Source organism: Mirounga angustirostris, unplaced genomic scaffold (genome assembly GCF_029215605.1).
Source record: "Mirounga angustirostris isolate CCGP_5_RB_7025 unplaced genomic scaffold, mMirAng1.0.hap1 SCAF_5, whole genome shotgun sequence".
In the NCBI taxonomy this organism is placed as follows: Eukaryota; Metazoa; Chordata; class Mammalia; order Carnivora; family Phocidae; genus Mirounga; species Mirounga angustirostris.
Genome location: NW_026991713.1, coordinates 21,705,898 through 21,719,626, shown reverse-complemented (window position 1 = coordinate 21,719,626; position 13,729 = coordinate 21,705,898). Strand labels below are relative to the sequence as shown.

Below are 13,729 nucleotides of genomic sequence, written 5' to 3'. Positions count from 1 at the left end.
AGCTTCATCTGGCTGCCTGTGATAACATGCAAAAGCCAAGAGAGAACTGAAGAATGACCTACCAAATAAATACAAAGGAGCCAGGAATTTCTGGGTACCAAAACAAAACTGGTTTATTATTTGCAGGTGTTCCAACTGGCAAACAATTTTGAAATTAAGAAGGCCAATGACCAAATCTGGGTGGGATACAACATCACTTGTTAAGGCCTAAGAAATCTCTCAGGTGGTGCTGTATAGAATCTTTAAGCCAGACAAAAGACCCTCTAAGCATTTTTAAGGGCCTGACTCACAGATGCTCCCTGTTCAACAATAGAGTTTCTAAGAATCTCAAGGACATTATCTCAGAGAAGTCTCATAAGGAGCCCAAAGCAGAGAAGGAGTTTATCTGCAGATAAGCTTTTGTCTAATGAAGTGGAATATAAACTGGAACACAACAAGTCCACAAAGTTTTTTTTTGTTTTTGGTTTTGTTTTAAAGATTTTATTTATTTATTTTGACAGAGAGAGACAGTGAGAGAGGGAACACAAGCAGGGGGAGTGGGAGAGGGAGAAGCAGGCTTCTCGCTGACCAGAAAGCCCGACGTGGGGCTCGACCCCAGGACCCTGGAATCGTGACCTGAGCTGAAGGCAGATACCCAACGACTGAGCCACCCAGGTGCCCCAAGTCCACAAAGTTTTAAAAGAAATTATATCAGCCCAAACTGGAAGGAACAGCAATATAAAATGAAAAGAGCCCTTTTGATCCCTAATCTTTAACAGACTAAAAGCAAGGAAGAAAGATACTCAGCTATAAACACAGGATGCTTTTTATGGAAAATAATGATTCAGACAGAGGAACCAAGTGCCACAGAGAACAATTCCTATGCCATAAGACTGAGTCTTAATCAAGGAACTGTGTCTGGTTAGATTCAGAATTGCCACAGACTAGGGATCACCGTGTACCTTGTTTTCCCTGTGTTTAGATGAGCGTGTCAGTTGTGGTTCTCCTATGTCTGATTCACCATTATATGTTGGGTGTTTAGGAGAGGAGACTGATAACTTGTCTAGTTCATAGGTCATCACTGCCAAGAGCAAAAGCAGTCAAGATCCTGCACCAACAGAATTACACCAGGGAGATTCATGCACACCTGAACCTAGACTTGGAGCTCATGCTGTAATAGGCTGATGATGGGAAGTCCTGAAGGTATAAACAAGTATAATTTGCATAGGCAAAGAATATAAATTATTGTGCCCAAAGGACAGTTGGTGGAAAACTGTATTTTCTAAAACTGACAACAAAGGTATCTCCCATCATATATCTTCTTATTATGAAGTAACTTTGACATTCCTTCCATTAGGAAGTGGGGTTCATGTTCTCTCCCCTTGAATCTGAGTAGATATGGAACTGTAGTAGAAGTGATGGTCTGTGACTTTGAAGCCTAGATAATAAAAATGGTACAGCTTCCACCTGGTCCTTTTCAGATGCTTGCTCTCAGAATCTAGCCAGTATGTCATGAGGAAACCCAAGCAGTCCATGGAGAGGAAAAATGGTCCCCAGCCCATAAACCCAGCCAATCTGTAAGCTCTCACCAACTTGCCAGCCATGTAGTGGGCCATCTTGAAAATGGGTCCTTTCTCCCTTAGTTGAGCAGCCTCAGCTCATACCACATGGCACAGACAGGCTACCCCTGTCAAATAACTCTGCCAAACTTGTAGATTTGTGAACAAACTAAATGACTGATGTTCCTCTAAGACAGTAAGTTTTGGGGTGGCTTGTTAAATAACAATAGATAATGGACACAGACATCATCTCCTTCATGAAGTCTTTCCCAAGCTCCCAGGTGAAGTTAAATGATCCTTTTTTCTATTCCCAAAGCACTTTGTATAACACTGCCTTAACACTTATTATACTCTTTTTTTTTTTTAGATCTATCACATTATGCCAATGTTTATAGAGATCCTGCCACAAAACACAAGGATAACAAATCAGTTATGCCATACCCCTAGCCTTTTTCTCTCAGTCTGAGTTGGTTATTATTTCAGTTTTTGTTAAATACTTCTTATTTTCTGACAGCTATAATTTTGCCTTTGTATTGTCAAATATAATATTTATATTCATTTCCATATTCACTTTTATATCTTATGTATTTTATACATTGTTTAATTCTAAAAGACAAAAACTTGTAAGTTTGTTACATTCTTGTAATTACGTAACTATTTTCCAGTGTGGGGGTCAAGTTCTGTTCTACCCCCATCATTTCTTTTCCCATGAACTCTCTGCAGGAAACTTGTAAACTCCAGGAAAAATGTCCCTAGTATCTTAAAATACATCATTGGCTCAAAACTGTGCCCACTTTAGTTTGCTGCTCATACGGACTCAGTTTTTCTTATGTTTTCTTTCCTCTTTAGATCGTAACTGCGAGGCGTCCACACCATTTGTTGTACCTGGAAGACGAACCGTGTTTAATTCAGGATATCACAGGTATCTCTCTCTGTTTAATGTCATTGGAGTGCTTGGAGACCTTCTTAGACCCAATGCCTAAATCATCCGGTTCATTATATTTCAATGCACAACAATCATCCATGGCCTTTTTTTCAATGGTCCTGGGAATTCCAAATGTTTTTTCATCCTTTTGTTTGCTGAGAGAACACTAAATACTTTTCTTGGAAGTGACGCATGAGAGTGTCTCATCCCATGCATATCTTCAAATACCTTATTGACCGATGATTTGGCCTGTGGTCAACTTCTAGGCTCACATTTTCCCTCAGAACTTGTGATGGAAAGTGTAGGTGACAATTGACGCTAACATCCAGTCCATCTCTCACTGGAGTTCCAAAATTAAAATCACTGGAAATTAACTTCCTTTCCAAGCTCCCCTCGCCCCAGATGTCTGAGCTTACCCGGGTGTGTCCTCTCTGTGCCCACAGGCAACTATCTGGCCTCAAGTAGCATCCTGCAGTTGGCTCCTCTCCCTTCAGACCTCACCATGTGATATCTGAAGCCAGGCAGGAGCACCTGCTCCTTCAGCAAGGCTGTTCTTCCCATCATGGATGCAGCGGTGTGCCACCACTTGCTGAACTGTACTGCGCATCTGCCTATGTGTTCCCGTGCTCACTGACACCCATTTCCTCCTGAACTTCAGAGCATCCTGCCCTTCTACCTGCTGCTGGGGCTGTGTGCAGGGTGGGGTCAGGACACCGCTGTTCTGCTCTTGCGGGTTTTATAGGACTTCTGGTTAAACGTCATAAACACAGCCTGTTTGCCTGTAGGACTCAGTCTGAGGACGACACCTCACATTCCAAGGTGCCCATCACGTCGGAAGATCCACCATCTTCAAACAAAATACGTCACCCTCTCTCTTGCCTTGTGAAGAATTTTTTTCCTAGAAGAGTCTTCTATTCTTCACCAGACACATTCCTCGAGATATATTTGTTACAGGGACCCACCCCACAGAAAAGAGCTGTTCTATTTGCTTACAGGTTGAACACATGGGAGTTAATGTAAGTTGGGGGACACTTTGTTTAAAGGAATAAATGGTGAATATTGGATATCGGCTGTTCCCTTTAAGATAAACTCATAGAACTCAAGTCATTATTAAATTTGAAATATCGCATATTGAGAAAAAAATACATTTAGGGAATGTTATAATAATAATAATAATGTTACAATAATAATAATAATGTTATAAAGTAAACATTATATTACTTAATAAGAACTGTATCCTGAGAAGCAAATATTATTTCCTGACTTCAAAATCCAGAGAAGGCAGGGGATAATTTTTATGGTTAACCAAAACAAATTCCCATAAAACTCTAAAAAGAAAAACAACTTAGTTACTAGACTAGCCTAACCCATTGGAAAGCAACAAAAGACAAAGATAATTAAAGCAACAAGAATAATAAGACACGTGTGTCAGCCACTGGGCTGACTCTAGAGACTGTCCCCTTCCGGCCTCCTGTGGTCCAGCCCACCTCCCGGTCCACAAGGGGATGCCATACTCTTCAGTAGCATCTTCCTCCTCACAGGTGTATGACCATATGTACTGCCAACCGCAGCCTTTGAAGTCGTTTTGAAATGGATATTTTCTTTCATGAATCCAAATTCTGCCTCAGAAGATAAATAGTAGAGAGAAAAGTAGGATCTTTTTTGCAGAGTTAAGATTTTCCGAAGGCTTCCTCTGCCGGGAGGAGCCGCGCGGGAGTGCACCACAGGGATCTGCTGGGTTTGGAGACTCCACCCGGGGTCAGGTGCCAGAGATAGAGGCGCCCGGTCACAGGCCAGGTGAGCACGGAGTGCGGCCGGAGACCGGGGAGACGGGAGTGACTGATGGCTTTTCTCTGGGGGCTCACTGAGAAGTGGGGCCCAAGTTCTCGGCTCCTCCGGGGCGGAGATTGGGAGGCCGCCATTTTCACTCTCCGCCTCCCAACACTTATTATACTCTTGAAATTAACTATTCACTTGTCCATCTCCATGTGAGTGCAAGAACAAGCCTATTCCTTTTGGAAAATTAGCTCCTCAAATATATTACTTTTGCCTCATTCTCTCTCTCCTCTCTCTCTGAAGCTTTAAATAGACAAGTTAGAATTTCTCTGTGTATCCTCCAAGTCTCTTAGCTTTGCTTTCATATTTTTCATCTCTCTCTATGCCACATTCTGTAAAACTTCTTCTGCCCTAATTTCCAGCTCACTAAATCTGTCTTCAGCTGAATATAATCTGCTGTTATACTTATCCACTGAGTTTTAAATTTGAGGTAGTTTTTTCTCTGGGTGTAAGTGTGTGTTTGTAATAGTATGGTCATTTTTTTAGCCTGCATCTGACAATTCCAATATTTGAAGTTTTTTCATGTGTGGATCTGTTCTTTCTTGTTTCTGTGATTCTGGTTTCAGGGTTTCTTTCCTTATAGACTTAATTATGGTACACTGCTAATTTTAATCAGAAAAGTATTTATAGAAATTATTTGGGACCTGGAAAAAGAGAATATTCCTCTCTAGAGGGATTACATTTGCTTCTGCTTGAAGTCTGAGGGTATTTAAACTAAACTCATGGGTTGACATTTTTTGTACCATTTAGGTGATAGAAATTTGAGGACCGATTTGTGGTAATAACACCTCAGGAATTTCCCTCCTTGTTCTTCTCATGACAAATCACCTTTCCTTGGGGTGAGGGTTAGGGGGCAGAATTATTTCTGATTACTGTAAAGTGTAGCCCCTGGAGTTCCAGCTCTATGGAGGAAGAATTTCCTATTAAAGTCTCCATGCTGGACAGACACAGAGATTTTTTTCTGCACATAAACCTTGAGATTTATGAGGCCTTAAGCACCAGGGTTCAACAGCAAGTTCAGAAAATTCCCTCAGGACAAAAGTGGCTTTAGAAATCCACTGGTTTCCCACCCTCACCAATGTTTTAGCCTGATTATATCTACTAACCTATTGACCCCCAAAAGATTCCTAATTTAAATGTTATTCAATTTATATAATTTTCTTCTCACCTTTTTAATATTTTTCAGGTTTTCTTTTCTGTATTTTTAGCCAGAATATTTATTTATTTTCAGCAGGAGAAGCCTAATCAGCCTTGTTACCCTGGTGCATGTCTTTTTTATCCCTGTATCCTCAGCATACAGAACACTGCTTGGCACATGAAGGAACACCATTCGTTTTTGATTGTTTAATAAATAAATCCGTGTCTTCTTTGACTCTTTCATTCCTGCCTTCACCAGCCCCAATACACCCCTACTCTCTATGCCCTAATTAAAGTTCTTTTACATTTTCATTCATGTGTGCCTTCCATTTTCCCATACCAGCTGAGCTTTCCCCCGACTTCTGCAGTATTTCCTGGTTACTTCTCCTATGGAAGAGTTTTCATTCTTATCATAGTTTGGGATCAGCACTGTCTTCACTCTCCGTGACTGCTTCTGATCACCCACTATTCTGCCTTTATCCAAAATCTGCTGCTTTTCCAAAGATTATGCTATTCTATTATAACATTCTTTTTCTGGTTTTATTGCTACCATATGCGGACTTCCAGTCATACCTCCACATTTCTTGAGAATTTCACTATGTAGTTCACGATTTCAACTATACTTCATCCCCCAATATATTTCAGTATAATGGAGAATTTAAGAGTACAGAGCAGACAACCCAAGTGCAAGCCTACCCCTTATTAACACAGAACTGTGGGAAGTTACTTAATATTTCAGTGTCACAGTTTTTTCATCTGTCAAATGGTAATAATGATATTATTACCTTAACAGTATCTGGCACTTAGTAAATGCTCAATAAATTTTAACTGTTTTATTATGCTCTTACCTCATCCAAAAAATTTTCCTTCTGCATGCTTATGATTCATACAACAGCCTAATCTCAATGCTGCTCAAAAACCTATTTGTCCACTTCTATAAAATTTCTCAGCTTATTATCTAAAATGGCATTTCTGAATTTTACTTTAACCCTTCTCAAGATCTGCCCCTTCTTTTCATCCATTGACTTTTTATCTTAACCCAGAAATTTAATCCATTTGGAAATACATATTTCAGAATTTCTCTATATTCATAACCATGCTCTATCTTCTCCTCTTTCTGGGGGAAACAATGTCTGTGTTTTCTTAGACTAGCTCAGTCTTCTCTACCCATTTTATTCTTTCTTCTTATTTTTTATCTTTAAGCTCTTGGTCTCCACCAGCAAATTCCTCTAACCTCTAAACTTGGCCGAGGCTTACTTAACCTAAAATAAACTAGCTAATTCTCCCTTCAACCTCTTTCTTCTCATGTTACTATCATAACTCTTCTAATCTTCTTGAATGGGTAATCTGTACTCTCCATTCCCATTTTCTAGTGTCTCACTATTAACTTCCAGAAATCTGGTTTTATCTCATTGCTACTAAAACTTACTTTTCAAAAGTAAGCAGCAATTAGATTGTCAAACCTAAAATGTCTTTCTTTAGAGTTTCTCTTACAACTCCTTTGTAGCACTGAATATGTTGACTACCCACTTGAAACGTTCCTCCATCATTAGATTTCATGTTAATAGCCTGCATTCTTTCTTAGACGCAATGCTGAACAGAAAGCAGATATGATGATAGTCAAACATTCATGTTTAAGAAAGGCCCCCTCATGAACTGATCTTAAATAAGACATTTAGCTCCAGTTTCCTTATCAGTAAAATGGGCATAATATTTACTTGCCTCGTGCACTAATTTATAATGCAGATAAATAAAATAATGGATCTGAAAATACCATAAAATATATAAAATATACAAAATACCTGAGTATGTTTCAGTAACCTGAAAACAGGATGCAGAAAAGTATATTAAAAGACTCTTGCTACTAAATCTGCTATTAAGTTCTAAAGGACCCCAAGCTTTGTGTCTGACCTAGAGGTTTTTCACTATTGCAAGGTTTCAAAGTGCCTTCACCAAGGTAGTACCACTCCTTGAGAGCTCTTGTCAGGAAGTTAAGAGACATTATACCAAAAACTCTGACCTACCTGGACTCACTTCAAAATGCAAAAATAAAATAAAATAAAAAGATTAGGTTGACTATATTGGGGTACCTTCATGTTTAAAATATTGTGGAAAATCAAAATATTAATGATACATCTTCACATATGCAAGCATGAAAATTGAATTGGCCCAATTGTGAGTAAGAGATATTACCAGTTCTAAAAAATTTTTTTTTAATTTTTAAAGAAATATTACCAGTTCTTGGAGAAGGGGCCCTTGCAATTTCTAAGGAGCATGGTTTTTTTGTAACGGCTATGTCCGTGAGATCACATAGAAAGTTCTCATTTTCTGAAGGAAATGTATCCAGAGAAGCAGATGGTACAATTTCCATAGTGTAATTCCTCTTCTTTGGATAGGACTCCTGAAAGGAAGGAGAAAAAATAAAAATAGCTTTGTGATAAAGACACAGCTTGTTTGATTTATAAAAACTAGAAAAGATAATCAGATTCATTGGTTCTTCCAAAAGTGATTAAGAGGTGCTGATTCATCTGTTTGAATAAGTTATGCCATCATGTAACCCCAATATCATCAGTGATCTTTCTAGAAGGGTCCTGACAGTTCGGTTCCCCTGAATTTATTACTGACATAGTAAAGTTCATGATCTCTTGTCATGATCTCTTTTTGTAGTATATGGCAATTTTCTAGTTGTGGCATAAATTGTTGCTTAACTAATCAATATTCATTCCCAAGACTCTACTCCCTTCCCTGCTTCCTAGAGATAGCCAGAGACATGTAACTCAGTTTTGGCCAGTTGGATGAAAGGGAGACTTCTGGGAAAATATTTTTTCCCCAGAGGAAAGACATGCAGTGGGGCTTTTGTAGAGCTTGGCCATCCTCAGTTTCCTCTCTCTGGATGCAGTTTGGATGTCTGGAGGTCAGACAGGCATGTTGTGACCATAAGGCAATAAGCTTAAGATCAAAAAGATAACAGGTTAAGAATGCAACAGAAGGATAAAAAGAGCCTGGGACATTGATGATATCACTGAGTTACTGAAAGAGCCCCAGGACTAGTTAGTTACTCCAGGCTTCTTAAGTACAAACGTTCTTATATTGTTTGAGCCATTGCTAATAGGGTTTTTTGTCATTTAGAAGTAAAAGTATTCCCATATAACACACTAGTATTTTTTCTTTGTGAATCCTGCTAACTAATATACTAAAGTTTCTCTTCTCAGGTTGGGATAAAACTAAGGTCCAATTCTATACTACTGATTATTTGATGTATTCTAAAAGTAGGAATTCATTTCATTTCACAAAATCTTAATTTCTTATACAAGGTATTAATTTGTCAACAAATATTTATTGGGCATCTGTCATATATACTTAGAACTATGCTAAGTGATAGAGATTTTTAAAAACTAATAAGATATAACCTTTGCCCTAAGAAAGCCCACAGTTTACTAGAGAAGAAAACAGATATCTACATAATGAATTTCACAATTAATCATGCTTTTTGGTGTTTTTTACCTTTACAAAGCATAATTATCAAAAGAAAAAGATAAATTAAAAAATAAATTCATTTTCAAAAAATCTTCCAAGATATATCCAAGTATTAGTAAAGATTTAGTATAAGCTCCTATTTTTTCTATAGTGATATTTACAGTACTGTAGAGTAAGTATTCAAGGTCAGTGTAATTGCTTTCAGGCCATACCAGACCCTCACACACCAGAGAGTCAATTATGTTCACTCTATCCTATTGAAAGCAGGAAATTGGGAGTAATTTATTTTTAACAACAAAGGGTGACAAAGTAGAAAGCATCCGGAGGAAAGCAATCAAGATGGTGTATGATTTAAAACCATGTCACAGATGAAATGATGAAAGGACCTGCAATGTTCTATCCTGGAGAAGCCTTACAGCAGCATAATAGTTTTCTCAACATATTTGAACAGCTATCTCTAAAGAGCTATCCCACAAAGCAGAGAAAGGGGAAAAGCTGCTGTGGTAGATTTATTCCGAAGTTCTTAAAGGCAGAACAACGACCAATGTTTGTAAGTCAAAAGGGGCAAATTTGAATCAATAAAAAAAACAATGTTCTATGAATAATATTGGTTTACCTTTTAAATAAAAATGCACTAATTTAACAGTAGCTGAAAAATACACTATAAAGCAACAGAAGAAACTCCTAATTACTGGAACTCTTTCAGTAGAATGATCTATTGATAAAATTATCTATAAAACACATTGTCGGGGCGCCTGGGTGGCTCAGTCAGTTAAGCATCTGCCTTAGGCTCAGGTCATGATCCTTGGGTCCTTGGATCAAGTCCCTCATTGGGCTCCCTGCTCAGCAGGGAGCCTGACTCTCCCTCTACACACTCCCCTCCCCCCACCCCCGCTCATGATCTCTCTCTAACTCTCTCAAATAAGTAAGTAAATAAATCTTAAAAAAAAAATCCCACACATTGTAAAGTGAATATATCAGATGACTATAAATTCCATGAAGGCTGGAATTTGTTTTGATCACCACTCTGTCCCCAGAATCTAGTACAAGTCCTACCACATAGTAGGTGTTCAATAAATACTTACTGATCAACTGAATATTCTCTAATGCCCTTTTTAACAAATTCTAACTACCAGCTAGGGAAATTATTATTCCTTGTTCAGATATAAATACTTTGCTTTTTAGTTTGGTTATTATTACTGTTTACTGTTATTGCTTTCTGTTTTGCATATCAAAAGTGAAAAACCTGAGATTATGAAAATAAGATTATAAAGAGTCATGAAAAAAGTCTCTAGTTTAAACCCTAGTTCATCCTAAAGTTAGAACAACCTGTTAATCAGAACAACCCATTCTTCATGGATTTGGTTAGATTGAAATTGTAGTCTGTTTGTAAAGAAATACAAAGACTTAATGGCCTTGAAAAAATACTCTGAAATTTAACCACACAAGATGAATTACTTTGCTGTCCCCTTAAAAGTGAAGTATATTGTTTATTACAGAAATATTAGAAAATATAAAGAAAGAGAAAAAAATCACATGAAAATGCAGCATGCTCAGATAATTAATAGTAACATTTTGGTGTATATCCTCCCAGACTGCTTCCCTCTGTAAATGTGTGTATGTGTGGACATGCGGGGGTGTGTAAAGGAAAGAAAAAAAAATATTTTAAACAACAGTGAAGTGCACCCTCTTCTGCTTCCGAAGAAAGTGCCATTACTTCTAATCAAAGTCTACAGTACACAGTTTCCTTATGGAAAGTGAGAGTCCCAAGGGAAGATGGTGAAACAAAGATAGCAAACAGTGCTTTCTTATTCAACTATTTCATATTGTTGAAAAAAAAGGTACACTTAACAAAATATCTGATTAGTATCCCTCAAAAGAGGATGGATATGTGATAGAATAAAATAATAAAATGAATCAGTGCATGTGCACTACTCAGTTTAGAACATTAGAACATTACTTTGAAACCCACCCCTTCCCACCTGTGTCCCCCTTTCCAGTCCCTCTCCCTCCGTCCCTAACCAGGGCTAACTCCTGTTCTGAACTTCATGTTTATAATTCCTTGGATTGTTATTGAAATTTAACTATATATGTAAGTATCAATAAAGAATTGTTTCATACTATATGCTTTTGAATTTCATAAGATAGTATAAAATATTATGGCTCTTCTACGATTTTTTCAATCACTATTATGTTTCTGAGTTTCATTTATTTCAGTGTGGTATAGGAGTTCACTGTATAGGTATACAATAATTCATTACAGATTTTCCTGACAATGGACTTTTAAACATTTCCTAGGTATTGTGTTATTAAGACAATTTGCTAGTAACATTTCTGAACATGTCTTTTGGTACAAGTAACCAGGGTATGTAACTTATCCTAGTAGACATGGGACAGAGAGTCAAGAATAGACACAAAGTGAGAAAAATGAATGAAATAAAAAGTTCTACAGATACAGGAGTTTGCAGCAAGAGGTGATCATGAGAACCAAGGCTGGATATCCCGTAGGTTCTATAGAAATCTTGAGGAGGACATTGCATTTTCCCACCCAAAGTGGGATGAAGAGATTTTTCTATAAATCCTATATGAAGATGTTATATATAAATATGTATATGTATTATATGTAATGCTTTATAATCTGATATAGATTTACTTCTAATAATGCATGGCAAATAAGTTTCAATTACAAATATGTATCTACATGATAAATCTAAGGTTAAGTCTCAGTATACACACGGTCCTGATTTATTTAGTTAATCCAATCATATTGAAATTTCAATGTTTTCCTTTTAAGGGAAAATTCTTGTGCATGTACCTCTGTTTACATGTTCAACTATTTCTTTTGAAATAGAATTCCTGGTATTTTGATAGGGATTGCATTGAACGTGTATATTGCTTTGGGTAGCATAGACATTTTAACAATATTTGTTCTTCCAATCCATGAGCATGGAATGTTTTTCCATTTCTTTGTATCCTCCTCAATTTCTTTCATACATGTTCTATAGTTTTCAGAGTACAGATCCTTTACCTCTTTGGTTAGGTTTATTCTTAGGTATCATGACTTTTGGTGCAATTGTAAATGGGATCGATTCCTTAATTGTTAGTGTACAGAAATGCAACTGATTTCTCTGCATTGATTTTATATCCTGCCACATTGCTGAATTCCTGTACGAGTTCTAGCAATTTTGGGGTGGAGTCCATCTGCGAAGAGTGAAAGTTTGACTTCTTCTTTGCCAATTTGGATGCCTTTTATCTCTCTTTGTTGTCTGATTGCTGAGGCTAGGACTTCTAGTACTATGTTGAACAACAGTGATGAGAGTAGACATCCTTCTTGTGTTCCTGACCTTAGGGGAAAGCTCTCAGTTCTTCCCCATTGAGAATGATATTTGCTGTGGGCTTTTCATATATGGCTTTTATGATATTGAAGTATGTTCCCTCTATCCCTACACTGCAGAGAGTTTTAATCAAGAAAGAATGCTGTATTTTGTCAAATGCTTTTCCTGCATCACTCTGGAAAGCAGTATGGAGGTTCCTCAAAAAGTTAAAAATAGAGCTAATCTACAATCCAGCAATTGCACTACTAGGTATTTACCCAAAGGATACAAACATAGTGATCTGAAGGGGCACCTACACCCCAATGTTTATAGCAGCAATGTCCATAATAGCCAAAATATGGAAAGAGCCCAGATGTCCATCAACAGATGAATGGATAAAGAAAATGTGTTGTGTGTGTGTACATATATATACACATACACAATGGAATATTATTCAGCCATCAAAAAGATGAAATATTACTATTTGCAACCATGTGGATAGAACTAGAGGGTATTATGCTAAGCAAAATAAGTCAATCAGAGAAAGACAACTATCATGTGATCTCACTGATATATGGAATTTAGAAACAAGACAGGATCATAGGACAAGGGAGGGAAAAATAAAATGAGACAAAATCAGAGAGGGAGGTAAACGATAAGAGACTCTTAACTATAGGAAACAAACTGAGGGTTGCTGGAGGGGAGGTGGGTGAGGGTTGGGGTAACTGGGTGGTGAGCATTAAGGAGGGCACTTGATGTAATGAGCACTGGGTGTTATATGCAACTGATAAATCACTAAACTCTACCTCTGAAACTAATGATACACTATATGTTAATTAATTGAATTTAAATTAAAAAAAAAGAAACAGAATTCCTGTGACAACAGGTATATACCATACACTTACATTTAATTGAATCTGTTTCTGGACTAATTGCTTCCATATGTCAATCTATTCTAGTACCAGAATCACATTGTTTTGCTTACTAAAACCTTAAAATAAATTTTACTATCTGGTAGGATAAGTCTCTCCTCATGTTCATCTCTGTCAAAGCATTCATGATTAACCTCCTGTTTATTTTTTAAAAGATTCTCATTTTTCCTCAAAGCCATACACAGTCAATCTCCAAGTCCCTTACTTCATCATTGAATTATACTTCAAACACATTCATTTCTCTCCACTCCTGCTACCACCCTAGTCCAGGTCACTACTGTAGCTCACTTGAACTGCTAGAACAACTTCGTAACTAGTCTCTTTGCCTCCACTCCTGCTCTTCTCCCAACTAATTCACTTTCAAACACTAGCATGAGGTTACTAAGAGTAAGTCATGTAAAAATCAACTCATTTATTTTCATCATAATTTTGAGAAAGAATCATAAAAGGTTCTATTCATAGTACATGATGATTCTTTTTAAACATTTAACATGGTCTCTCATGATATCTCAGAGTTTCTATATTGAGTGATTTCATTAGATGTATTAATGATCCAGCCCAGATGTCCAT

At 37.3% G+C, this 13,729-nt stretch overlaps 1 protein-coding gene across 1 annotated transcript in view; it reads right to left on the bottom strand.

The window, feature by feature from the left end:
• ANKS1B (ankyrin repeat and sterile alpha motif domain containing 1B) overlaps window positions 1-13,729 on the bottom strand; it is a 1,110,621-nt gene that overhangs the window by 707,781 nt on the left and 389,111 nt on the right. The window contains exon 10 of the mRNA XM_064590752.1: window positions 7,672-7,837. Within this exon, the coding sequence (XP_064446822.1) occupies window positions 7,672-7,837 (166 nt within the window). The remainder of the gene's footprint in view (window positions 1-7,671; window positions 7,838-13,729) is intronic.